Consider the following 27,409-nt stretch of genomic DNA (forward strand, 5'->3'; position numbering starts at 1 on the left):
ATCATTGTACCATTCTCTACTCTAAGAAAAGAAAAATTAAGCCATCAGATCACATATGATTTAGTGCAGTGGTTCTTAGAATGTGATACACAGACCAACAGCATCAGAATCACCTGGAAACTTGTTAGAAAAGCACATTCTCAGGCTCCTGCTCCAGACCTACTGACTCAGAAGCTGTGGGAGAGGGAGAGGAGGCAGAGCTGAGCAACCCAGGTTTTAATGAGCCCTCCGAGACTCTCACAGATGCTGGAGTCTGAGCCCCTGGTCTGCTGTAACTTCTTGGAACCTTGTTTTAGCCTCACCTGTACTGACATGTCACTTGGTTTACTGGAACGATTCAAGACAGCCACGCAGCGACTAAATGCCTCTTGTAGGACCTGCAGAGACAGAATTCAGTCATTAACTCTCCATTTTGACATGATGTCTGAAAAGTCTTTTCTGATAGGAATAAAACATTAATAACCTTCTAATGTTAGAAATTTGGTAAATAAATGTTTGCTGAACTAACATTTGTTAAATAAACAAGTAAACAAAGGAATCCTAGAAGTTTCTTTTTAAGCATTCCCACTGAGCTAGTTTGTAAGTAACATTAAAGTTCACCAATCTTGAATCCAGTACTCTCTAATTCATATTATGAAATAAAGCTCCATTTCTACCTTTAATTCTCATATTAGAATATAGAGAATATACATTGTCATCTGTTGGAATAAATTCAAGAAACTGAATCAACTATATTTGTACTTGGTGAATTTTCTATTGCCAAGAGTCATACAATGGGCCCAACCTAGCTTGAAGACAAGCACAAAGGTCATTCCACATCACCTCAATTCCATTCTCCCTCCTGAGCTCTTCAGCATTGAGGGCTGAGCAGTTAACAGTATGGAAAGCCAGCTCTGCAGCAGCAGGCAACAACGGTGATTCTTTAGAGAACAGGAGGTCATCTGAAGTTTCCATCGTTATAGTCCGAATTAGCATGGGGTATCCGGCATATTTATAAGGCTGTAAATCTGAAATGATGATGATCATAAGTTAATTTTGACACTATGTTCAATTACATTGCCAAAAAAAAAAAAGATTAAAATAATCAACATCTTAAATGTCTCCTAATTCAATTTATAAAACAAAATTAAACCAAGTACAAATCCCTTGGATCTCTTCTTTTCTAGCAAATTTGTTTGGTTGACTTTTCTATTAATGTTTCTACTAGAAAAAGAGTATTTTCTAGTAGATTAACTGAACTTGGTGTATAGTGATTTTGATCCCTTTCAGAATATCTACTTTCTATGTTGTCCCCGTGATCTTTGTAATTTTTCACCTGATCATAGACAGCAAGACATAGACAATGCACCAGAGGTTGTTCTTATCTCTTATAAAGACATAATGAGAGACATCTGATTTAAATGACAGTGAATATTTTATATTCTGCTTTCTGAATAACAAGCACACTTTTCTATTTCACTAGTTACCGTAAAATAAACACTTGAAAATAATGAATATAATTTGTTACTAGAGATACAAGGTAGAGATAGTTAATTTATTAGCTATACTTGGTTGAGTCCATGTTTTGATAAGCAAATTTAAAAGGAAAAGCTGAAATGTGGAAGTGCTCAATTCCTCTCTTCCTTTCATCCTATTTTTTTTTAAACTAATTTATCAGGCAAGAATATGCAAATTAATTGGCTTTGACTTCCTAAGTACCTCTGTCATCCTACTTGACATCAGCATAAAGCTTTTTCCCTTTTGAGAATGACCAGTAATCTGCCTTAAATTGACTCATTTCTAAGATGGCTTAAAAACCCCCTTGGAACTGATCCTAGCAGTCCTAACACATACATATACGTATGTGGTAAGAAAGCAGAATGAATTAATCTTAAGTCCTATCTGATCAGGATCCTCAGCCCAAAACTTATTGGACATAAACTCCTTTTGGGAAGAGTGGAAGACAGCCTGAAAAAACATTCTCACCCTGATAACAACCCAATGGAGAGCCACAACTGCACCCTGTGGCTACTACAGTTACTGCCATTAAAAAATAACCAGTGGTTTGAAAAGACTTCTTTAAACCCATTCTGACTAGTGATAAATGCCATGTAACTAATGCTTTCTGTTGAATTCATATGCAAAAGTGAATCAGTTAATCACTGTTCTCTAATGACCAAACTGCTAGAGCCCCATGCTGTCCCCTCCAATACTTAGACTGCAACTCCTCTTGTCTCCAGTTACCCAACAGTCCTCCTGCTTATCTCAAATCCCCATTGCTTTCTCCCATCATCCTACAGAGCAAATTGGTCTCCCACTTTGTGCTGTAAGTCAAGTTTAGTTCCCAAACCAAAGGACACCTGCCACACTGACCCTAACTCCCTACCCCCAACCAAGTCTTAACATTTTTCAATGTGTCCCTAGCTTTCTGGCTGCTACTATTAGGTCTACCACAAATGGCCCTAAAAGCGAGCTGGAAATTCCCAACAACCCTGCACCCTGAAATCACACCTATTTTGTCTGTAACAGTTTTCCCAACTGTCCTAACAGGAACAGAGGATTCTGAGAGCCACCACAGGAAATGAAGTGTGGGGGGATATTTGTAATTATGGCAAAAGTTTCTGTTGCTTTTTAAAAAACAACACTCTTGGTATTTTCTACCTTTAGAGTTTTTGGATAGCTACAGTCTTCTATATGTGATTTAATAACATTTAATGAACCTTAAATTCCAGATCCGTTTTAGATCTTATTTAATATGTTTCCTGCTAAATGGCTAAACAAGAAGCTAACCAAGTACCTCCAGAGATCAGAAATGTCCTTCAGGAAGGAACAATGAAATCCTGTTACAAATGTAAAATATTGAAAAACATAGGTAAGAAGTGAAAGGTATAAAATAAACATTTTGGACCTTCTTATAGAGAACTACTCTTCTACTGTATCAAAATCCAATTCTAAGGAGTCTTTTGCAATAATAGTAAGAAATCTATTAAAATAGGCCACAGAAGCAAAGAACATGGCAGAAGTAACTACAGGGTAAATTAAAATTTGAGAATAACATGTCTTACCTTCTTTATGACGGTTAAAGAGGATGCTCTGTGTTTTCAGAATTAAAATTATATTCTCTGGATCTGGTCCATCTGTTATTTTTGCTGATTTGGTACATAAAAATTCATAGGCTTTATTTACCTTTTCAAACATATCCTGTATGTAACCAAAGACAATTTTTAATTTAGAACATCTCAAATCACAGCTTAAACAGAACACAGCTGGTTTGTATTCTACCAGTAACTTTAGTTATTATTTTGTTTTTTTACATTAAGGAATTCATTCCTACTGTAATCTAGGTGGCAAACGATTTTTTTTTTCCAAATAGCTATTCAATGATCTCAGTACCATTTACTGAAAATTTTTCTTCACTGATTTATACCATACTTATGTTAAACTCATTAACACTAGAGACAGTTTCTGAGTTGTTATAAAAATAGTTGTAAGAGCTATTGTTTACTGAGTACTAAGGCAGGCACTGTGTTACATGCTTTACATACATTATCTCACTAAATCCTCAAGACAGCCATGTGAGGCATGTATCATTATTATCTTCATTTTTTAGATAATGTTAAGTAACTTGCCTACGGTCAGAAAGTCCACTGCTGACAGAGCTAGTAAGACTCACACCCAGGTCTGACTCCTAAATCCATGCTCTTAAACTGCTACATTATGTTCCTTAATCTACGTGTTAACCCTTGTACCAGTATAATACTGTTTTACTATTACAGTTTTGTAGAGTATTTTAATATCTGGTAGGTTAATTCTAGCAGTTAATACTGATTTCAAGGTTTCTTCCTATCCTGATTTTTATTTTATTTCCCAGATGAATCTGAATTGCTATAAATTTCTCAAAAATATTCCAGGCTTTTGACTAAAAATGCCTTACACATATAAAAGTGGCATCTTTCCAATGCTGTTCCTATTCAGGAATATTGCCTATCTCTAATAAAAAAAACGCTGACCCTGAAATCAGTGGAAATAACTCCAAGTTGCTAGCAACAGACAATCAGTCCTAGTTGTAATGGTTCTTATGTGACTTCATCTGTTATGAATCTCAGGTAGTACTGTAGTAGGAAGCTGGGAGAGGCAAGATCATGGAATGCCGGCAGCAGACGACTTTAAAAGTCTGAATCAAAATTTATACTTTTTCTGGACACGTATTACGAAGCAGACACTGACACACAGGACGAGTAGATCTTTCCTCTCCCTAAAATGGTAATAAAGCAAAAGGAAGTCAACCCAAAGCCCTAATTCCAAAGGCAGGACATACCCTCCCTTCTGGATTCTTATCAGGGTGGTACTTCTGTGCAAGTCTGAAGTAAGCTTTTCTAATCTTGCTCTCATCATGCCTGTTAAATAGGAAAATTTGTTTTATGAATACAGTAAGGTGCAAGAAAAATATTTACACGATCATCTGAAGTAATATTTTAAGAATATTGTATTGTGTATGACCATTTACTAGGCATCAAATTAAACCCAGTAAAATTTAAGTAAGATTATTCTTATGTGTTATCTTTACAGTGTGAAAGATAAAACCTAAATATTCCCTAGGCAAGGTTATCATTCACTTCAAATTACAAAACCCTATTTGGGGTTTGAAGAACTAAAAAAAAAATTTCTAAACTTTTAAAAATGTTACTTCAAGCTCTATAATTCTAAGTTATTTGAACTATCCGCCTTGCCAAAAATTACAAATTCAGTCTATGTATAAGAAAATGTCTTTTAAACTATTTTTCTCTAACACGCCTATTCTACTATAAAACTGCACTGATCAAGAAATACAGTAAATCTGCATTCTTTCCTGTACACCTGTCATTTAGGATTCTAGACATACTGCTAGCATGTCTCTTCCTCACGCATAACACAAACTGCGAGAAAAAGAGGTAAGGCGATACTGAAAACGACTCACGGCCCCTGTCCTTGAGGGAGGTTCAGCACTTCATAAGCATCATCTATTGACATTGTAGGCGGCTTCTTCTCTACTTCCTTCTTCCAGGCATCAAGGGTATCTTTTAGAAGCTTAACCTTAAAAGACAAGATTAAAACTTACGTCTATCAAACTTTTTCAAAATATAATTTTTAAGTTACAGAACTGTTGTGCCGTATTTTTTTAAACTGACATTCTAGGCTATTCAATTAACAGCTTTCTGAAATACAAGTAACCAAAATCACCTTCTTAGCCCTGCTGAAATGTCAGGTAGCAAGGTTATCTGTTATGGGGCTATATTCCCCTACTTTTAAGTGATATTTTAATTCTCTGTCAATTTTTGTCTCTACTCTTAACTGTTAAAGAAACGTTCAGAAAGTATGGAAAACTCTGGAATTAGTAGATGATACACTGCAGTAAGAAAGCAAGCAGGTGATCTAACATCATTACCGCTATGCTGGCATTCAAACAAATGTAAGGACAGTGAACACAAGAGAGTCTGGGTAGTGCGTGGGGAGAGAGCTAAGGTTCACTGCACGCCTGTATGCCAAGGAGCTGGATGCTTCACAGACTGCAGCAGGTTTAATTCTTGTATAAAATCTCAAAATACATGGAAACACTGAGATTCTGAGAGACAGCTGCAGGTTTCACAGTTAATAAGTGATGGTGCTGGATTCAAACCTAGGTCTGACTAAGAAGCCCATGCCTTTTCTAGGATCTCATGTTGAATCCAGAACCTGCCTTCATTTGGTCACAGCTTGGTGGTACAAATGGCAACTGCTCTGAAATGTTTTGATGGTAAGGATAACGGTATAATCTCTGCTACAGTAACAGACCAACATGGGCACCCACGCCTACTTCATTCCAGGCTTCCAGGAGATACCCAGGGGGGGACCCAAACTGGAGGGTTCCCAAGGCCACTGTGGAAGGGCAGAGAGTAGCTACTACTATACAAATGAGCAAGTCACACTCCAGTGTGTGCCAGGAATTATGCTGTTTTCATGTGAATTCTCACTGAATCTTCCCAAACCACCACATGGAATAGCTGCTATTAGTAGTAGCAGTCTGATGACCATAACTGAGGCTCAGAGAAGACCAGCAGTGTATTACTGAATGTTACACAGAGCCATTAATGGCCACATGGAGACTCAGGCCCAGACTGCCCAACCCCAGCATCTGTCAGCTTAATCAATCTGCTAAAAAGACAAGCTCCCACCAAGCTATTATGGTATGTGTTATATACACGAAATTCAGTTTGTTTCACTTTTGTCACAAAAGATCAAGATCGTAAAGTCTTATGTTCCCTGAAAAAACTGTCTTTCAGTTTGGGATTTACCCAAATATTCTCAACGACACTCAGGGCTACACAGTGCTGAAGTAAGAAGGAACACTAATGAAAGCTATCATCCTCATCACAGAAAGAAGAAATCCTCAGAAGCGATCAGAGGCTATTTTTACAGGTTAAGGAGGCACAAATGAATCTGCTGATTTACCGGGTCTTTAATTGGCCAATCTGGAAACCGGAGTGTATCACAAAGTTGCTTGAGGTAATAAATATTACAAAATAGTTCATTTTCCAGTTGTGGATAGTTGATAACTGGGATGGGACAATACTGATAAAGTGCTCTTGTGTTACTCTGAAGACGAGGTGTGAAATCGGCAAGATGGGCAGCAATCTTCTCTATCATGAGGCGCCTACAATTAGAAAAATCTCCAAGCATTATGAAGGGATTATTTTAAAGAAAAGTTAAGAAAGGTAATCATGCAAGGTAATTACATAGATCTTCTTTAGAGTAACTCAGTTACTGGCCTAAAATGAGAGCTTGTAAGAATGTTACTCAGGGTATTCTAAACTTGTTGCATAAAAACACCCAATGGATAAAAACTCATTTGTAATATTATTTATAAAGAAGACCATAGAGAAAAAGGCCGATATTACCAGCTCTTCCTACTAAAAATTCACTCAGTAGGAGGTCAAATGGTATGGTGCACGGATGAGGGCAACAGCCAAGGACTTAGCTATCAAGCCAGTTATCACACCAAAGAAGTTCACTGCATGGTCTTCATTTTAGTTAATTTACCACAGTCTAGGGTCTAGGGTCTGGCCCTCAGCTAAGCAGAAACGATTTGCTCAGGATACAGATAGCTACATCTTTTAGACAGGGGGATTCATATTAATCAATCTCAGGAGAAAGATATTATACAGAATAACTGTTATAAACTTACTCACATTCCTATACACTTGTTCCCAATGAAAAATATGACTGCCATACAGAATATATTCAAATTGGTGGCCGGCACATGCCAGCCTGTAAGAGAAGCCAAATGATAACCAGTAGGTGGCATCGTGTGAAGTCAGTCAAAGGAGAACGAGTAACTGACTCAGAAGATCGACTGTCATCCAGTTAAGAGGACTGCGGCGTTCTCCACAAAGAAGTAGACAAGATCTGGAACTATGAAGTGCCAAGTCTTTTCTGGACAGAACCTACTTGGACACTGACATCTGCTTCAGGGCCTCTCCTTTTTCTTGGTGGAAACAGACTTTTCCTAAGGGATTCTCCTAGGATTAAGGTCAAAATGTGCTGGCCTCATTCTAAAATGATTTTTGGGATTTCTAGTCTGATCCATTCCATATGGGCATCGTTTTTAGTTAGTGGGGTACAGTTCTATTTCCAAATACCCAGAGAGAGTGTCTTGATTTTATCCACATGTTGCATACATACCTAATAATCCATTGCCTAAAAGAACCAGTGGTAATAGGCTCTACCCTTATGTATAAAGCTGTATTAAAGTGACAGTAATTTTGTCAAACTGTGTTAGAACAGAGAAAAGCTTAAGGCCTTGTCAATACTCGTTCCTTGATTTGGCACCAATGACCACTGTGGCTTTAGATTATGCAACTAGTGAAAGTAGTTCATTTAACAGAATTCCAATGAGATGGTAGGAAGTAAAGTTTCTGGCTATAAAATACAATCAACTGGCTATTTACCTCATTTCACTGCTCCAGATTGCTTCTGGAGTATCAAATTCTCCTAGAAAAATCTCAGAAAACTTCTCCGGCTCGTAATTTTCTAAGTAACAAACCATTGCTTCTGGTAGAATGTGCCCAAGTATACTTCTCTGAAAAATATCTTGTCCTTTTGTCTTGAAAACAAAACAAAACAAAGTCAGAAACATTAAAGTTATCTCTCAGTTTTCTAATAAATGACTAGGGTTAGAGAACATTTTAAGAAAAGAGAACAAATGGAACAAATGCTTTTAGGCTTTGGAAATTTAGATGGAAACATGGCAAAACGTGAAGTGTGAGGCATCTGGTATAAACTGGGTTGGCATGGGCTCCAGGTGGAGCCAGCTCCCCCGAGCCCTGCAGCAGTCTTAACCTCCTCAGGTGTCAGGTGCTGCCAGCACTGTTCAGGACAATTGGCCTTTGACCACATATAACAGTAATGAACAACACAAAAAAGACCCTGCAAAGATTTACATCATTTACGCTGTGTTATATTGTTGGCTGTAGTTCCCAACTGCACCTGTTTCTGTTTTCCAAAAAGTCCAGAAAAATCAAGATCTTAAAGAGCTTATCCTCATGAAATGTGGCTACAATTTAGATGGAGAATTTCTATTAAGTAATTATAATTAACTGTACCTAAGAACTCTATATCCTCTGGCTGACCAAATGGAGTCAGGGTAATGTTCATACTTTATCAAACTAAAATTTGAAACTCATTTCTTTAGCTGATGGAAAAAAATCCTGAAGACTATAAATACTTTTCTTATTTCCTTCTAGGCAAATTCCTCTAGGATCTGACAAAGAGGGGAAAAAAACCCAGACATGGTTTTACCACTTAGGGCAAATACACATTTAGACAATGAATATTTTCAGGCTTTTTACTAATAAAAGCCATAAATTCACTTCTATTAAACTTCTAGGTGAAGAACTGTTCTGCTCTTTAGGACACTGTTATTAGGTAGTTCCTACATCCAGAGTTCTGCTATCAATAAACACTGTTTTGCTGTAATTATTCAAAATATTGTTGAGTGAAATGACATATGTAGTTTCTCATATTATAAAATCTGAAAAAAAAAATTACATATGTGTAACTGCACAGAAAAAAAGGAAAGGAAAAAAGAATGCCCAAAATGCCTAATGTTAACATTAAGGTGGTGGCATTAGACGCAAATTTTTTAAAAAACCCTTTTTATATTTTCTATTTCTATAAAGCTAAGAAGATCATACTTCTAAGGTCATCACTTCAATATTATTAGACAGACAGATTACTTTCTCGGGCTTAAATGGCTACTCTATAGAACAGACAGTTTGGTCCAGCATCTGTTGTCAAAGTGGTGTAACACTCCTTGGTTAGTCTCTTACACAGTGATCTAATTTTGGTTCATTCTTCTGCTCTCAATAAAATTTGCCAATCAGCGCTCCATGAAAAGTCTAACCAAATTTTAAACACCCTTCAGTTATGTGTTTACAATAAATATCTCCGCAAAATGTAGGTGTAAAATTATATTTTGTCAAAGGTACTTGCATTTTTTTTGGATTCCTACTTTTCCTCCTCAGTAAAATGGCAAGAACACTTCAGGGCACTTGAAAAATTAACTAGCTTCAAAAAAGAAGCTTAGCACTTCTGCTACATTGGGATCTGAACAAAAACAAGGTTGACGTCTTACTGAGTCTTAGTTGACTATATGAGACTCGGTTATATACTGAATCATTTATGAAAATTACTAAGATAAATTTTACCCAGAGGTAAAATTATATTTACAGCAATGTCAGGCGATAATTCATATCTACAATTTCAATATTAAGTCTAAAGGCAACATTTCTTTTCATTAAAAAAATTAGTTTAGACTTTCTATGCACAAGGTACTACAAGGAATATAAAAAAAAGAATAAAACAATACTGCCCTCAAGTGCTTATAATCTAGTGAACACACACAACTCAGGAAACTCTAGTGTCAAGATAGCTTACCCACTGTTAAGTTACATATTCAGAGGACTAATCTGGCTTACCTCTTCTGACTTGAAAGCCTGTTTGGTGTGTGTGTATTTCAAAAATCTAGGAGGAAAAAAAAAATACTTAGCACGTATAGGCAACTGATTTAGATTTAGTAACCTTACTTTTCTAAGATCATATTTTTTATATATAAATAAAAGTCACAAAAGGCAACTTGTAAATCCATATTTCCAAACTGCTTACTTCCATTTAAGGTAAAAACTTACTTAGAAAAAAATTTTAAATTATGGTCATACTAAAATTATGAAATTGAAAAAATTTATCTTCTTAAGAAAAATTGAGCAAATGTAAAACTGCATATATAATGTGAATATAGTTATATTACATTTGGAAGATTTAACTACTAGATGATATAATTCTTGTGTTAGATATGGTAGTGTTATTCTGAATTCCCCTATTCTTCTAATTTTCAAATTTTCAGACATATAAATAGCTTGTATAATGAAAATTTTAATAAAAGCAATGATGTACTTATAAAAAATTTAATAATCTGTCCATGTACAATTCAAATCACTTAAAATAGATTCTCATTAGAGGTCTTACCGAGCAACAGGAAGCACATTGGAACCTGTGTACATCATGATAAAGAAAAACACTCCACTAAGATAAAGACGAGGTAACTGTGGGTTATCCTGCATGACATGGTACAACAAAATAGCAACCTTCTCAACAAGTATAGGGTCAAAAGTCAACAGGAGCTAAAAAACAAAATAAAATGTTTTTGTTACTGGGTTGTAAACAACTTGCAGTATCAATCATCTTAGGCTTGTGCATTTCATGTGCTGAGGTTATAGTTTCTTATACATAGTAAGTTGCAAAATAAGAATCAGTGGGATTCTGTATGCTTGTCTACCAGGCTCTCAACAATTTAAAAATGATTTATTTTACAACATTTAACGCAGAGAAAAATATTGAGAATTGATCAAAACTTATTCAGAAAAAGCCCAAACATGCCTGAAGCTGTTCTGTCATGATTACAGGTAAAACTGCTTCCTGTGCAGGTATTTTCCTGGATCGACTTCTTTGTTAATGACAAAAGGAAAAATAAAAGCAGCTACACTTTGGGTTTGTTTTAGGTCAGTTGGGTTGAAACGAAGCATTCCCTGAAGACTACTTGAAAACTCAAAGAGCTGATCAGAGAACAGCTTTCAGTGAAACAGCACTGAAAACCAGACCTGTAAGTGCAGGTGGACGGCAAAAGGGTTACAGGACACAAACTTCTACTACCACAAAGTACTAAAGGATGTGGTCTCTAGAAATCTGAGCTAGCAATACTAAAGGACCACCTGGGATCACGGCAATGAATTTGGACTAGTAAAGCACAATGCAGTATTGCTATGACTAAACACGTGACAAAGAAATGTTAGTTTTATCTTAATTAAAATGGCGTTTCGATTTTGTGTCAATACTTACTTCTGAAGACTCCCCAGTTTGAAGTCAAATGCTACTAGTAAAAAGGTTTACAATAATGAGGGCAAGTGCTAGCTCAGATCAGGGGGTCAAAGTTCTCGATTCAGAGTGTGAGACTGAACAGCAGTGTGTCTTTCAAATAAATAATTTAAATTTCTCTGTGTTTTGGCATCTTATCTGTTTAACAAGATATTTAGATTGTTTAGTATTATGAAATATTTTACAAAAGAAAAATTAAGATGCAATAACAGGATTGTCCCTAGTGTTAAATAGTGTTTGTAGTTCAAGACTTGACATCACTTTAACAAAAATACGCGAATGAAGGCAACAACTCAGAAACTGTGTCTACAGAAAACCTAGACCATTCACTCACTGTATCATTCACTGTATTTGGAGACCACTCTTAATATTCTGGAGCTGTATCAGATGGTAAAACTGGTGATTGCTTTTAAAGTTGAATGATGTACCGAAACCTGTACCAAGCAATGTAGGTAATATTCCCCTAAACCACTACAGCTGCCTAACTGTGCTTAGCAAGAATAAGGCTTCCTAAAGTACAGAAAATTAAGTAAAATCAAAAATAGCTTCTAAAAACTATGTTTTGAAATCAGTATAAAAAATATGGGAGGCATGTATTATTAAAAGTAGCCAGGTTTATCAATAGATTTCTTCTCTTTAATCATTTTAATTGTTCAGATATTACTAAAAACTTTTGATTAATCCCCAAAGCTTCATGTTACACTGACCATATCTTCTAAAATCTGTATTTTAGTCATCCCTTCCTGGCCTGAAATTCAACATCATTTGCATGTTCTTTCCTTTCAATTTCATAAGCCTTAGAAAAATGTATGGGACAGGTAGGTTTTTTAGGCACAATCCTTTATCTGCATGTTGAAAAGGGCCAGGATAAAAACCAAACCCCTCTCCTTACACCACCTCACACACACAGCTGCAGGGTCCCCTCGGCTGCAGTGGTGGTGAGCTATAAGGCGTAATTGCAGTGCTCTGTCATTTAAACCTCCGATCAGAGATACCCACAGCAGAAAAGCGTGTAAATGTTTAAATAACAGAAGTTGGGGGAAATGTTTCAGAAGTTGAGAGGGCAATGTCAGTGTCATATTCAGGAGGCTTTTTCATTACCAGGGAGTTAAACAGGCACCTCCACATCCGTGAATGTAAAAATATACAAACTGAGTAACTCTCCTCTCCCTTTTCACACCAGTATACAACTGATGGATACAAACAGCACAGGTAACTGACATGAATTTTAAAGTCACACCACGTGTGGTTAATATATATATATAAAATTAGATCTGACAACAGAATAATCCATAGACAGGAGGAAAATATTGCCCTGAAATCTCTGGGTCCTGACTTAGGGTTCATCTGGAGTTTAGGTACCTTAATTTCCAAAGAGCAGAATAATAAGAAAAAAGAAGATACTTGAGTACATCTTACATAATTCCAACTCAGTGCTTTGGATCAGTTGCTAACCTTGAAAACAGAAAACGGAGAAGAGTGAAACCCGAAGGCAAGCTGACAAGACTGCTGTGATTATTTCTTAAGATATAACCCACTACGTCCACACCTGTGGTCTGCTGGTGTGCGCCCAGCATCCCTAACACCAACACGCACCACAGACTGGAGCGTGTCACCTTTAAGTCATTATAATGGTGTGACTTTAAGGACAAGTGAAAAATAAAACCTTTGGAGAATAACCCTGGAGGTGTCCTGTGCTTAGGCTCTTGGATATACAACTTTCCACAGTATACTCAGAATATCAACTCGATTAGGAGTAAGTGAAATAAGTGCAACTTGGGGTTCACTTTTTGAAAATGGAAGAGACTACAATAAAAGAAAGACTGCGGCTCATAATAAAACTAAGTAAGAGAAAATAATCCTTAAAATATTGTTCCTAATTTCATAACGTAAAAGGCACCTACCTGAATAATATGGGGAAGGCAAGCATTGTCTGACAGCAGTCTTTTCACTCTGGGTAAAGGCCGAATGATGGCATTATCTTGATCCCTAGAAAATATTTTCTAGGGTCAACATTTAATATATTTATTAAAATTTGTATGTTCAGCGCATATGACATTCTACTAGGCATGAAGCATGTTACCTTACTTTTTTTGTTAATGAAGACTAAGCTCTCATACAGCTGGGAACATGATTAGGTATTTTGGTTTAAATCTATTTGGCTGTTTAATATGACTTCATTTCCTTCCATTAGATTTCCTTGAAAAACAGTACCCTAGAAGAGCCAAAGACTCTTATTTATTATTTAATTGATTAAACTTGGTGTTGTCCAACACACTGTCTGGCTACTCCCCCCAAAGGGCACATCAAATTTTGTCACATAAATTTAAACCTTAATTTAACTGCTCTCAGTAATTTCCAAGCGTAGCCTTAATTTGAATCCTACAGTACTTCCATAAACATTAATTGTATGGTTTCAAGCCTGATCTGAATTTTAAAGAGAACTGGAACTGTGAAAGCCTCGACTGTTATAAAACTGACAATTTCTCAGTAAATTCCATCACAAAATATCTTTAGTTTAATAGTAAGATGATGTATATGCAAATATTTTATAGAGATTGAAAAGTTCCATGCAAGGGTTACAATTACAGCTATCACTGGGTAACACTTTCACCTTCATTAGTCAAGTGTAGCAAGACGTGGGTCTAGTTCTTAAACCAGGAGGGGCTAGCCTGACAGATCAAAAGCCAGGACTCATCACTGTCTGTGAACTACACTGTGTTTATTTCAAATTCTTCATACCTGACTCACATGAATATGACAAGTGTTACTGCTGCTAAGAGTATAGCTAGTAAGCCTCAGTTTTGTAACATTTGAAGTTTCCCAGGGAAAGCTGCTTTAATTCAGCATTTTAGCAATACAATTTGCGATTTCTTTCTTTATACCTGTTTCAAAAAACTCCAAAATTCAAAACAGTACTCCCTTAAGGCCACAAATAGAATATCTTTGCTTTAAATCACCAGAATAAATCCCATGCCATAACCACGCAAGCACCCATACAAATGGGGAGGAAAAGAGTTTTAGAGTCCCCTGTTAACCATGGAAACGTTCAATTACATTTTACCTGCTTGGAAAATATCCACACATTGTGATCAACATGTTCAATATAAGGGTAGCAAGGTCAGTTTCATTTAGTACAGCCTGTCCACTGGCTAATAGACACCATTTAAGCTGGGGTATTGCCTGAAGTGGTCGCCATCCATCCATGCCTTGAGCCCAGCATCTGGTTTTTGCATTTAACATTCCTTTGGCCCACAATTCTTGCATCTAAATGAATGGAAGGCATCATTTTTCCAAACAGACAAAACAAAATGAAAAGGTTTGTTAATTTTTTTTTTTATTTTACAGTAAATACAAACTAAACTGAAGTAAACATGCAAGGTCACTATTAGATAACAACAAACTTACAGACAGGCCTCAGGAGCATAAATTTGGCTACTAATGTAAGAAAATAATCATTTAGCTTGTCAAACTGCAAAGCATAAGGAATACGAAAGAATAAAAATGGTAGGTAGAGTGTAAAACAACCAAATAATATAAAAGCAGAAGGCTTCGTCTTCTATAAAACTATCTTTGACTAAATTCCAACTAAGCCTGGGAAGCCAAAGATGGGAGGGTAGGATCAAACATTAGCAGGTGTTAAGATGGAAACTGTCCTTGGACTGTACAGGCAATTTTCAATGAATTTCAGACTCCATATTAAACATTACCTGTTCACAGAATATAGAAGCATTATGGCTTGACATAATTATTCACGTAGCAACTTTTACATAAAATTCAATAAAAATCTGAGTGTTACCTCCATATGCAACAGCTTTTAAACAATAAAGTTTAAAGACATGCGTGTGTGTGTGTGTGCGTGTGCGGAAATGAAATGGCAGAGCCCTTGGAGCTGACGACAGTAATTTAAATCAGTTCCACACCTCTATATGTGCTAAAGCAGGAGGCCATAAGAAAGGCTAAGACTTCCACAGAAAGTTTCTCTAAGACATATACCTCATGAAATCCATATGGGCCACTCCTTTCTTTGTCTGCGTTGCCAAAGTACCATTCCTTTTCACTCTCTCTTTTCATGTCTGGAGCAGCTTCAATTACATTGCTCTAAATTTTAAAAAGATGTAGTTATTTTTCAAGGCAGAAATCTAAGGGGGCAGATGTCATAAAAAGTTACACAGTACAATTTGAGTTTGTATTTCTTTAGAAATCCATCTAAATACAGTTTTAAGTGATTTTAAGAGTTAAGGATTAGCTGCCTAACCTCATAGTCCGAAAAAGCTACTTCCTTATTATGTATCTGAAGTAAACAGTTTCCTAAATTCACTTGGCAATTTAAGCTAAATTTAAAACATTCTCAGGGCACTAAAATTTTAGTAGACAAGAATATTGCAAATAGCTATATCATTAAACATATATCATTAACCTAAATCACAATGATCAAAATATTAAAGTTCTTTTGAGGGAAAAAAACTCACTCCAAGTAAGTTTCAATAAATACCTGAGATCGAAGAGTTAAAATGCTAACAGGAAAGTTTTTAGTGGTTTTAAATACTTACTTTCAATCTACTACTCTCATGACAGATCATTTTATATATCCATGTTTATAAGAATCCAGTATAGGATTTTTATGTGGTTAGTATTTTTATTAAAGCATGATCTTAAATACCCTTATTACTGTCAGCTTTCAGTTAGATTCATATAGAGAGGTATAGGAGCATGGTTAAGAGCACAGACTTCTGGGTTCTAACTCTGATTCTCTCCCTTACTGGGTGACTGTGGGCAATATACTTAGCCTCTCTGTTTCTCACTTTCCTCATCTGTAAAATGGGAAGGCTGCTGGGGGACTTAAAGAGTTAATATATTATGTGTACCAGAATAGTACCTGGTACTCTGTAATATAATACAAACCATTATAGTTACTATACCTGATAGTAGAAAATGTCATATCCTAGTATTCAATATTTGGTAATCACAATTTTGCCAAAATATGACACATCTCTTAGAATAAGGAGATTACACAAAAAGTAACATTAAAACCAAAATTATCATCAGTGAGCTAAGTACAGATCTCTTCTATAAGTTAGGTGTCAGAAGGGGCCTTTCAGTATAGACTTGCAACTCTGTCCTGTTCCTGGCTGGTTTCAATGCTAACAGTTCTAGTTATTTCACAAATGACGGGTTCAGTTTAAATCCTGAAGGACACACTGCCTCAAAATAAGTCACATTAGAGATTTAGTTACTTTAAAAGACAAAAGATACATCAGAAAAATAAAACTCATCAATGTCCATCTTGGTTATTTCACTTTTTGAATGTGTGACAATCTCCCAGACATCAGTACTACCACAATAATATATTGGAGAAACACATTCAAGACCACACATACTGACATATTTTGAGGTTTTTATGAGTCTTTTGACCCTAAATTCATACTCAAAGAATGTTAAACTTGTAAAACCTAGACAAACACACTTACTTGCAGCGGTACAGTAGCTCGGCTCACATGGAGATGCGCAAGGGTGAGCAAGTCCACAAGGATTCTGATTCCATTTGAATCCATGAGGTCCTTAACATTTTTCTGGAAGACAAAAACATTGTTTACATCACCTAAAATCTTTCCAATGGATATTACTACCTAAAAGGCTCTCCAAGAAGAGAATTATTTGGAATCTCTTTGAAGAAACTGACACACAACTATAATTACTTGGTATTTTCAAGATTTTGTATTCATTTATTTAGATAAAGATTAAAAGGCATATATTTAGATAAAGATTAAAAGGGCAGAACTATATTACAGAGAGATCACATAAAAGATTTTTACTTACATATATTCTGAACAAAATAAAATAAAAATAAACAAATTAAAGCCTGATGAGAATAGCAGTCATGATAAATTCTATGGTTCTAAAATTACCCTGCATTTTGCAAGGCCTTTTTGTTAATAAACAGGTTATTCTACAATCAGAAATAAAATCTAGTACATTAAAAAACTTTTTGATGTTCCAGTTTGTTTTTGTAAACAAGATAAAAACTGGTAAGTTCTTAAAAGTTAGAAAGAGATTATAATTTAAATTAAGTTTTCCTAGGACTTATTCACTTTACTTTATTTAAAAATCTTTGCATAGAGCTTTCTGATCTGAGAAGAAAAGGTAAGAATCATGTCCAGATAATTAACCCAAACTGTAATTATTAATCTTTGTTACATACACATGTGACTTACTTGGAAATAATAGAACACCTGTGCAAAATACTGTACCTTATTAAGGATCAACTTGTTAAGGAAGAGGATCAACCTATCTCGTTCAAGTTTATCTGTACACTATTGAAATAAATGAGAATTTAGTTAGAAGTGAATAGAAACACAAAGCAAGATATTACCATCACTGGACAAAGTCAATCAACAGCCAATAAGAAATAAAAGTCATCTTTTAAACAAAGACAATCAGAGAAGACTGTCAATTATTACAATTCCTCAATGTCTTAAATTCTTTGTAATTTTATATAACTTGTCTAATTTCCCTAGAAAGATAGTGATTTTGTCATAAAAAGATTAATATGTAGCTTTAAGAATAAATATGAAAATTGAAGTAAATGAAAGAATTGGCCCAAATGATACTAAGTAAAAATTCTAAAGAATTACTGTTTCATATAAATCACATCATCATGAACATAAACAAGAAGGAAAAATGCATCTTACTACAATACAAATGCTATGCCACAGTACTCAGGTTCACTGGAGTAACAGTGAATTAGAATTCAATAGTGCGATCTGGTGTAACAGCAAACAATAAATTTTCGTCTGATTATTTCCTGGGTGTGTTTTGTGAATTTATTCAGAATCCGTTTTCTAATCCACAAAGCATAAGATAGTTAAGGCAATTATAACAAGCACTGAAGATCACTTTAAAAATTGGTGAAATGGTTCTAAGTCAGTTCACTGAAAATTTAATTGTTCAATGTAAGAGGAATGCAAACACAAACGAAAGAATAAAGTGTATACACTGTAACAGGTAATACTCAACTTGGAGCTGCATGATGGATGAACTGATCAGTTTGTTCTTTCCCCCACCTTGCTCAAGTGTTAAATGACAAACTTTCTTAAATTAAAATAAGGGGGGGAAAAAAAGGTGCTAACTGAAGGATCCCTTTCTTTTGGTTATCAAAAGTTTTTCTACTTTTGTTCTAAAAAGTTTTACTACTTTCACACTTCGAAATTTAGTATGCTAGCATCATTTAAAATTACAACTCTAAAAATCACTATTTCTTTTACACACCTGTCCAGCTCATCCATACTTAAAGATTGGCAAATAGGTTGCTAAAGTCGTTCAAAAGCAGCAACTGAAAAAAATACACTGACATGGACAAATGCTAACCCATTAACTATTTTCCTATTCATCTAACTTATATTTAAAAAAGCATAATATGCAATATAGAAAAACTCATGTAGAAAGCTATGGTAGCAGTGTAATCAAACAGAATTTAATTTTAGTTTTGAAAATTGAACATATACCCCAATGACACTACCAAATAGCAGTTTCTTTTCATGATATCCTTACCCTCTCTAACATTCCAATGATGTATCTTGTATCTGTAAAAGGTCCTATTTCTTCATGACATCTGCCATAAACAATAGCAAGGGCTTGTAAACATAAACACTTCATGTTTACTTTTGGGGTGAGCAGGAAACGATGATAGAGCTCATTGAAAAATTCATACCTAGATTTGAAAAAAAAAGTTCACAGGAGAATTAGCCATGAAACTAATAGTGAAAACAAACATAACAAGACATGAAGAGAAGCTTACGATCTCTTAATTGATCCACTGTCTTCATTCTCATCTTCCTCCAACAGTAATCTCAGGTAATAGTCTCCTATTTTGATTTCTTCTGCCAAGCACTCATATTTAACCTTTATTAATAAAAGCAAATTACATTATTCTAGTTTACAATCGATTTTTGGCAATTTCCACATAATCACTTCTTAAATTTTTCTGTTCAGAGCTTTTTTCTTTTCTTTATAAGACAGGCTTTAACAAGAACAAAAAAATTATTTCCTAAAATATCTGGTAATTCATTATTATTAATGACTTAAATGTTAAGAGTCAGGATTACATACCAATTTTATGAATGTAAAACTTGCTGATAAAAACAGGACTATATGGTATCCAAGAAGATTTAAGATTAGCACCAAAACATCATTCAGGGATTTCTGCTTCATTCCCTTCCTGGCTGGCCACAATCAAGCAAGAAGCAAATGGTCCCACATCGTACAGTTCGCCCAACTCACACAAGGTACTTCAGGCCGTCCTTCATCTCCCCCAATTAACTACATTTTATGGTACATTTTTATCCAGCATTCATTCTCTGTATGTCCAATTACTCCAGGCCACATACTGGGGGTGATACATGAGGAAGTGGCCCATGATCAGGAGCCAGGACAGCATCATGACCCCTGTACTCATGCTGCTTGTCTCAAGCAAAGATTTGCAAGCAATCGTAAGAAGGAATTCCTTGATCAGTTTATTAAAATTCTTTTTACAAAGCCTAAAATGACTGATTTCTAAAAATATAAACTATACAAAATCAAATATACATATGTATATATGTATATCCATTTCACTTTTTCCTATAAATTCTGAATTTCAATTCATTAAACTTTTCTTTACTAAGAATACAAGGTGCATGCCATGCACTGCTCTAGTCATCAGGGATGCAGCAATACACAAACAAAAACTTCTGTCCTTATAGAAGTAGCAGACAAAAAGTAAAACATATATGGTAGTTGGGTGATAGTAAGTGCTACAGAGTGAAATGAAGCAGGGAAAGGGGATAGAGACAATGTGTGTCTGTCTGTCTGACTGTCTATGAAGAGGGATGCATTTTAAAACAAGGTGGTCAGAGAAGGCACACTCAGATGACATTCAGGAAAAGACCAGAAGAAAATGAAGCTATCTGGACAGAAGAATACTCTAGACAGAGGGAACAGAAAGTAGAAATATCTTGAGTCAAGAACATGAATTTGGCATTTTCAGGGAAGCCAATGCGCCAAAGCAAGAGAGAGAATGTTAGGAGATGAGATCAAAGAAATAATGCCTGGGTTTAGGAGGTGCAGATGCCGTCTTGTAAGTCATTTTAAGGACCCAGGCTTTTGCTAAGTAACTCGGGAACCAATAGGAGCACCACAGGGCTTTGAGCAGAGAAGTAACATGATCTACTTTACATTATAACAAGATCACACTGCGATTATGTTGGTAATAGATTGTAAAGAGGCAAAGGTAGAGAAGCAGGGATGTTGCTACAATCATATAGAGGTAAGAGGGCTGGGTTCTTGGTAAATTTTGATGGTGCACTGAATACAATTTGCTGACAAAATTTGGGGGCATGAGAAAAAGATAATTTCAAGGGTTTTGACTAGAAAACAAAGAACTGCCATTATCTAAAATCAGAAACTCTTCAAGTAAAGTAGCTTCGAGGGAAAAACAAACAACAGTTTTAGAGCTAAATTCTAGTTAATTATTAGATATTAGAATAAAAGTACGAAGTCTAGGAAAGAAAGTCTAAGCAGTAGATAAAAATCTGGAAGCCACCAGCAAAGAAAAAAATTTAAAACCACAAGAATGGATGAGATCACTGAGGCGATAAATATAAACGAAAAGAAGTCCAAGAACTGATGATCCTTCAGGACCAGCCAACATTTAACAGTTGGGGAAAAAAGGAAAAATGAATAAATAAGGAAGAATGGACAGTAAAGGTGAAAACCCAGGAGAACACGGACTCCCAAAATCAAAATAAAGAAAGTTTTTCAAAGAGGAGGGAACAAGCACAAAGAAATCATTGCATGTTTCAGACATGCAGCTGGGCGGAAGAGCAAAGCCAGCAGGGTCATGCACATGCTCAAATTTACAGCTGTAATAAAAGTTTAAATTATATACAGAAACATACAAGATCATCTACCACTAACACGTTTCTTGTTCTCATTTTGTCATTTTTCACGTTAATATTTTAATAGAACACAAAAAAAAATGGCCACCTTCACAATCAAACTACCACAAAAATTGATTAAGAAACAAGAGGAACAGATATGTTTCAATCAAGAATCTAAGTAGGAAAAAAAAAATTAAAGAACAGATCTGGGATACATAGGATCAAATGCGTTAATTTCATTCTCAGGCACAAAGCTCAGGCACTTAACAAAATTAATTTTTCTTTCATCTCAGGCAAAGGTTAAAGTTTTACAGTATTTCCTCCATAAAATTAAGAGTGATAGGTAAAGATATATGTTAGACAACTACAAACTTTTTTAGTTTTGGAAAAAGTCAAAAAATAATACATGCTTAAAAACACACACACACACACACACACACACACACACACAAATTAACATTTACCTCAAATTCATGGTGGTTCCAGGAGATCACATTAGCACTACCGAGCTCTCTATCAATATTAAACGCTCTCATTTCAGATTCAAGACTATCTCTCAATTCTTCTCGTGTTTTGAAATTCCAAATTAGGTTTGACCTGGCATGGTCCTGACCAAACCTAGACATACATGTAATCAGAAAATAGTGGGAAGCAATAAACATTAAAAAAAAAACCTATAAATATGCCTTACTACAACTCATAATAAACAACAAAACAGTGGAATGAATAAACTTTAGCAAGTGGAAAGAAAGAAAGTAAAATCTCTGTAAAGTAAATATAGTAAAACGTTAATGGTAGAATTTTAGTCACTGGTATAAAGGTGTTCATTGTAAAATTCTTTCACCTTTTCTGTATGTTTGAAAGTTTTCATACTAAATGTTGAAGGAAAAATGAACACAAACTAAAAAACAAATCTCTGTGAATTTCAAAACAAAGAACTGATATTTCAATTTCAATATTCATTGCTAATATAAATTCCAGTCAGAAAAGAACCATAAACAGGTATCAAATTTCAGGTTAGGGATAAGAATCTCTGGATTACTAGATGTGAAGTGTGTGGGATGAGTGACATTCTACATTAGAACGTTACAAACTACCTAAGAAAAGTATACTGTTAAACTGCCAAGCTCTGGCTGACATTTTCAAAATACTTTCCTTTTATTCCTGAAATTATTTAACCATTGTAATACATCTGGACACAAGTCTGAACTAGGGATGGATGGGCTTCATATCCATTCCTTTTCAATCTGCAATCCTCCTAGAAAGTCTGATGCCAGAGTTCCAAGGGAATTCTAGGGGGGACAACACAATTGAGGGTTCCAGAGGAAGAAAACCAAGGCATATTCTTAAGGCCATACTATATACATACTACACTTTTAAAATACTGTGGAAGTTTTCAAAGCACATTTTTTCCTTTATTACCCAAGGTATAATCAATAGCTCAGCTTGCACTCACAGCTGAGTACTGTGAGTAATCTCAAAGGTTTGCAAACTCCCCAAAATGTTTGCTTAAAAGTCCTTCTATGCATGTGGCAGGGAAGAGTGTTGGGGAGGTGGGAGGATGGCGCATTAGATGGGGAAAAGAAGGGATCAGCATCCTAGAAAGGCTGAGAAAGTATATGAGGTCAGCTAACTTGGATACTCATTTCCTACAAGTCTACTCATGTTTTCATCATCCAACTCTTTAAAGATTCTATTTTCAACAAGGCTTTAAAGAAGTTACAACACAGTTATTTATAAGCCATAATAAAGTGTCTTAAAGTAACCATCTCTAAACCTTAATAAAATTCTAAAAGTATCTCTGGCTCTTCAGACTACCAACACTCTATAAAAGGCCTTAATTTTATGGAAGCATCACTAATCATACCAATCTTAGCAGTTATAGTTCTTGACTCTGAAAGCATGAAAACACCTATAGCGTAAAGCACTAGATACAGGCCAGGAAAAAAAAAAAAAAAAAGGAAAAAAGTCATGATTTTTCTAATGGCAATGCCAAATTTAATTAATTGGAAAAGAGACTTAAAGTTTACCTATAATAGAAGAGATCCCAGTTTGCTTCTATTTTTATTCTTTGTCTTCTCTTTCGAAGAACTACTGGCTTTTGATTTATATTCTGGAAAAGAAAAAAAAAAACCTTGATAGTGCTCAATCTGGGGCTACCAAATAAGCTCAGTCAGAATATAATCATTTTGTAAGTGATTTTGGCAGAGACACACTTAATGAAACAAAATATGAAGATAGAATATTAGATTACATCACAATATAACAGTTTGCCAGCATTTATTTCTATAGTGTTGCTAAAACATTTTCCATGTAGCCTAGAATTGTTTCAACCCCAAAATTTGTTAAAGTTTACAGTGATAAAGAATAAAATCTGTTATCAGTAAAAAAAAAAAAAGTGACTTGTTTTATTAAACATTTACATGCAGTTAATACAGAATCATGGCAAAACAATAAGTGCAAAACTTTACAGGTTATTATTAAGCTGCTACCAAAGCCAAGAGAAGCTAATGGACAAGAAATAAGTATCTACACTCAGACACATGTGAAGTGAGACTTTAATTTATTAGACAAAGAAGTATCAAAGATGACTCCACATGCCAGGCAGTTTAATGCATTTCACACATGTAGCAGGGACTTAAACTCACCATATTGTTTCTGTCCTGAATTTAATTGTAAAAAAGGAAAAAATAAAAAAGTTTTAAATAAAATAAAAATAAGAGAGGGAACCTGTATCTGCTAAACTACCTATTACACAAATTTCACAAGGGTGTCACCAATATAAGTCTATTACTTTTAGACAGAAAAAGGCCCACCTGCTTCTCTAAGTCTATGACTCGAATTTTAGGCAGTCATAAACCCATTTGAGAATTCAAAGAAAGATACGGTTCTACTCCAGAAAAAGACACATTTATAAGGCTTACTATTAGAGGGGAAGATTTCAAAGATTTCTTGGAAGTCCATACATGGACCAGAAGTTAAGAATCGTTACTCCAAGTAAAACATGTAGATATTTCAGACATGAGAATTCTAATCCTCAATGTGACAGAAGCAAAAAGTAGAAAGCAGTATAGATTAAAACATGAAAGTCTGTAACTTCATTAAGGAAATGGCAAATCATATAAAATAAAGCAAGAAAACAGACTAGACATCACAGAAGGAATAAAGGTTAAATGAGCAGTAAATTTTACAAAGTAAACGCTGCTTGAAATATAAAACATATTAAGGAAGTATTTCCTACAAATTTTAATTCTGTGCACTATCATGAGGACTAATGTAAGGTGACCTGAATAAAGTATATAAACAGTTCAAATTTCAGTTTTAATGACAGATCTTTCCTTAAATTCTCTATTTAAGTAGTTCTTTCTTCAATTTCCCCTGCCCTGAGGACAAAAAGCTGGGAGGCTACAGTAATGAAAATGTAAACTCTCCACAGAAAAAGAAGAACTAGCTCTCTATAAACTAAGTTGACTGATTAAGAGACTAAGGCTTAAAGTCCTAACTGGCTAAGAAAAAAATCTCTAAGTTGAAAATGACATAAATAAGAAAAAAGCAGTTTTATACATAGCCAACGGTTATTATTAATCCAACACAGAACATTAGCTACAAATGCAACTGACGTCATAAACATTCTAATTATATAAGAAATGTGGTTCATTTCAAGACTAGCCAGTTAATCTGGTCAATGGTTAATTGTCAGACTTTAGCTAAAGTACAAGATCATTAATTAGATATTTTGGTGTTAATATTTCTACAAATAAAACAGACACAAAGATTATCCACTGTTTCATAAAGAAATTAATGTTAAAAACAGTAACCTTGGCAGAACAAAACCTTAGCAGAAATAGTCTGCTACCAAAATAATTCACTGACAAGCATACCTATTTGGTGTTATATTTGCTCAACACTTCAGATAACATCCCATGTAAATGAAACCAACAGACCAATGAAACATTATTAATACTAAAAATATATTTGTTTCCCTCTGAATTTTTGTCATTAAATAACAGATGTTATCCACAACGCTAGCTAAAATAGCTTTGTGTTCAAGCTTATGCTGGATAAATGTTATGTATGAAGTCTGATGCCAAAAACTTATTTTCAGTATAATTGTATCCAACAGCTTGAAACAACTGTTATTTTAGAACTGAGTTTATTTACCTGAAGCCAGAAGCTTATAATTTTTAATAACTGTGAAAATCATTCACATGATACCTGCAGATTTTCAATTATGTATATGCTATAGCAATATTACCAGGACCAGACATGTATAAAGTATTTATTATCTTACTTGCAAATCAAAGCAAGCCCATAGAATAGAGAACAGAGTACTGATATTCTCATTTTATGAAAAAGGAAAGTAAAATTCTGAAAACCCATAACTTGCCATTTGGGTTAATAAATGATAGAGTCAGATGCAGATTAAGCAATTCAAAGTTCGGTGTTCTCTTTACTATCCTAGACTAGACCGTTTAATGATTCTTTATATAGTGCATGTGTCACTCGTGAAAATCAATTTTCATGGAACAATGAAAATTAGCTCAAATTCTAAAGAACAGAATTTTGGTCTCAATTCCAGATAGACACACAAGACTATAATACTTGTACTCTTGCACCTGATGCCTTATGTTTAGATATTCTGGAAATTCGTAAGAAACCCATTTGTGTTAGAAATTCATAAGAAACCCGTTTCTTTTGCCTTGAAAAAGAAAACAGCTACTACAAAAAAAAAGAGATAGTGAAAGGGAAAAAATGTATAAGTGTGGTCAACAAAAATCGTGAGATCAAGACATCTTTTACATTAAACTTTTAAGTCAGTCTTAACCACTGCACATTCCATTGTAGACAGAAGAATGCACATTACTGAATTAGGTTCTGTAGCACATACTACATGCTGAAAAATGAGACTAAAACTGTTTTAGATCTGACTTTGATCTGAGAAGCTAATGTTGAAAAATTTAAGTACACGCAGTATATTTAATTTAACAATGTGACTCTTACTTCCAAAATACTTTTCTGGCTAGTTCTCAATAAAAAAGCTAAATAAGAAAGACTACAAAACAAAGTTCAGAGAAGGAAGGAAATAGATACATACAAATTTAAAAGTATAGAAACTGGAAGTTACAAAAAATCAAAAGCAAACAAACAAAGCATAAATACAAAACAGAAACAGACTCACAGACATAGAATACAAACTTGTGGTTGCCAAGGGGGTGGAGGGTGGGAAGGGATAGACAGGATTTCAAAATCGTAGAACAGACAAACAAGATTATACTGTATAGCACAGGGAAATATACACAAGATCTTATGGTAGCTCACAGAGAAAAAAATGTGACAATGAATATATATATGTTCATGTATAACTGAAAAATTGTGCTCTACACTGGAATTTGACACAACATTGTAAAATGATCATAAATCAAAAAATGTAAAAAATAAAAAAAGAAACTGGAAGTTAAAGAAGAAAAGATGGGAATTTTACATTTAATAACTAATCATTGTCATAAAACTATGAATTAAAAATTTATATAAAAATATCATCAGATCTAGGTGGTATTTCTTCACGTGTTCAGTCAGAAATATGTCTTCCATGCCTGTGAACAGCAACGCCGGAAGTAACCAGGACACACAGAAATGCTAGAGGTTTGGAAGGGGATTTTATTTTTACCTCTTTTTGTGCAATGCCCATTCTATCCCTCCAGTGCATTAACACAAGATCCACTTTTTCTTTGGCAAATTTTTCAACTTCTTTAGCAGCTTTTCCAGCTAGTCTTTGCCACTCTGGGACTTTATTAAATTTTCCATATTGATCCTGTAAAATAATGTTGAATTCCGTTACAGTCCTATATGTGAATTTATTTTTTAAAATCCAAGTAAAGCTGAGTCACACTATTTATTTTACACGGTTAAATAAATCCTGAATGTTAGGGCTCAGTGAAAAAAACAAAGTGAAAATTTCTACAGCCAATTACAGTTTTTGTCCAAGAAATCTTAACTTTTCTATCTAGTTTTCAAGATGAATCTTTTTAGAGGGATGGCAAGATGTAAGTGGGAGATGGGGGCAGACA

At 34.8% G+C, this 27,409-nt stretch overlaps 1 protein-coding gene across 2 annotated transcripts in view; it reads right to left on the reverse strand.

Annotated features, from left to right (window-relative positions):
* Positions 1–27,409, reverse strand: part of DNAJC13 (DnaJ heat shock protein family (Hsp40) member C13) — a 106,763-nt gene that overhangs the window by 28,282 nt on the left and 51,072 nt on the right. Inside the window, exons 20-39 of one of the 2 annotated variants that reach the window (XM_010947739.3) lie at positions 27,010–27,153; positions 23,990–24,004; positions 23,372–23,454; positions 21,806–21,959; positions 19,223–19,326; positions 18,976–19,135; positions 17,676–17,738; positions 16,896–16,997; positions 15,421–15,525; positions 14,489–14,691; positions 13,329–13,413; positions 10,519–10,673; positions 9,972–10,017; positions 7,944–8,098; positions 6,448–6,649; positions 4,937–5,052; positions 4,298–4,376; positions 3,045–3,180; positions 823–1,007; positions 303–377 (exon numbers count right to left, since the gene is read on the reverse strand). In XM_010947739.3, the coding sequence (XP_010946041.2) occupies positions 303–377; positions 823–1,007; positions 3,045–3,180; positions 4,298–4,376; positions 4,937–5,052; positions 6,448–6,649; positions 7,944–8,098; positions 9,972–10,017; positions 10,519–10,673; positions 13,329–13,413; positions 14,489–14,691; positions 15,421–15,525; positions 16,896–16,997; positions 17,676–17,738; positions 18,976–19,135; positions 19,223–19,326; positions 21,806–21,959; positions 23,372–23,454; positions 23,990–24,004; positions 27,010–27,153 (2,367 nt within the window). The remainder of the gene's footprint in view (positions 1–302; positions 378–822; positions 1,008–3,044; positions 3,181–4,297; positions 4,377–4,936; positions 5,053–6,447; positions 6,650–7,943; positions 8,099–9,971; positions 10,018–10,518; positions 10,674–13,328; positions 13,414–14,488; positions 14,692–15,420; positions 15,526–16,895; positions 16,998–17,675; positions 17,739–18,975; positions 19,136–19,222; positions 19,327–21,805; positions 21,960–23,371; positions 23,455–23,989; positions 24,005–27,009; positions 27,154–27,409) is intronic. The other variant, XM_010947740.3, reaches the window with a different exon arrangement.

Source organism: Camelus bactrianus, chromosome 1 (assembly GCF_048773025.1).
Source record: "Camelus bactrianus isolate YW-2024 breed Bactrian camel chromosome 1, ASM4877302v1, whole genome shotgun sequence".
Lineage (NCBI taxonomy): Eukaryota > Metazoa > Chordata > Mammalia > Artiodactyla > Camelidae > Camelus > Camelus bactrianus.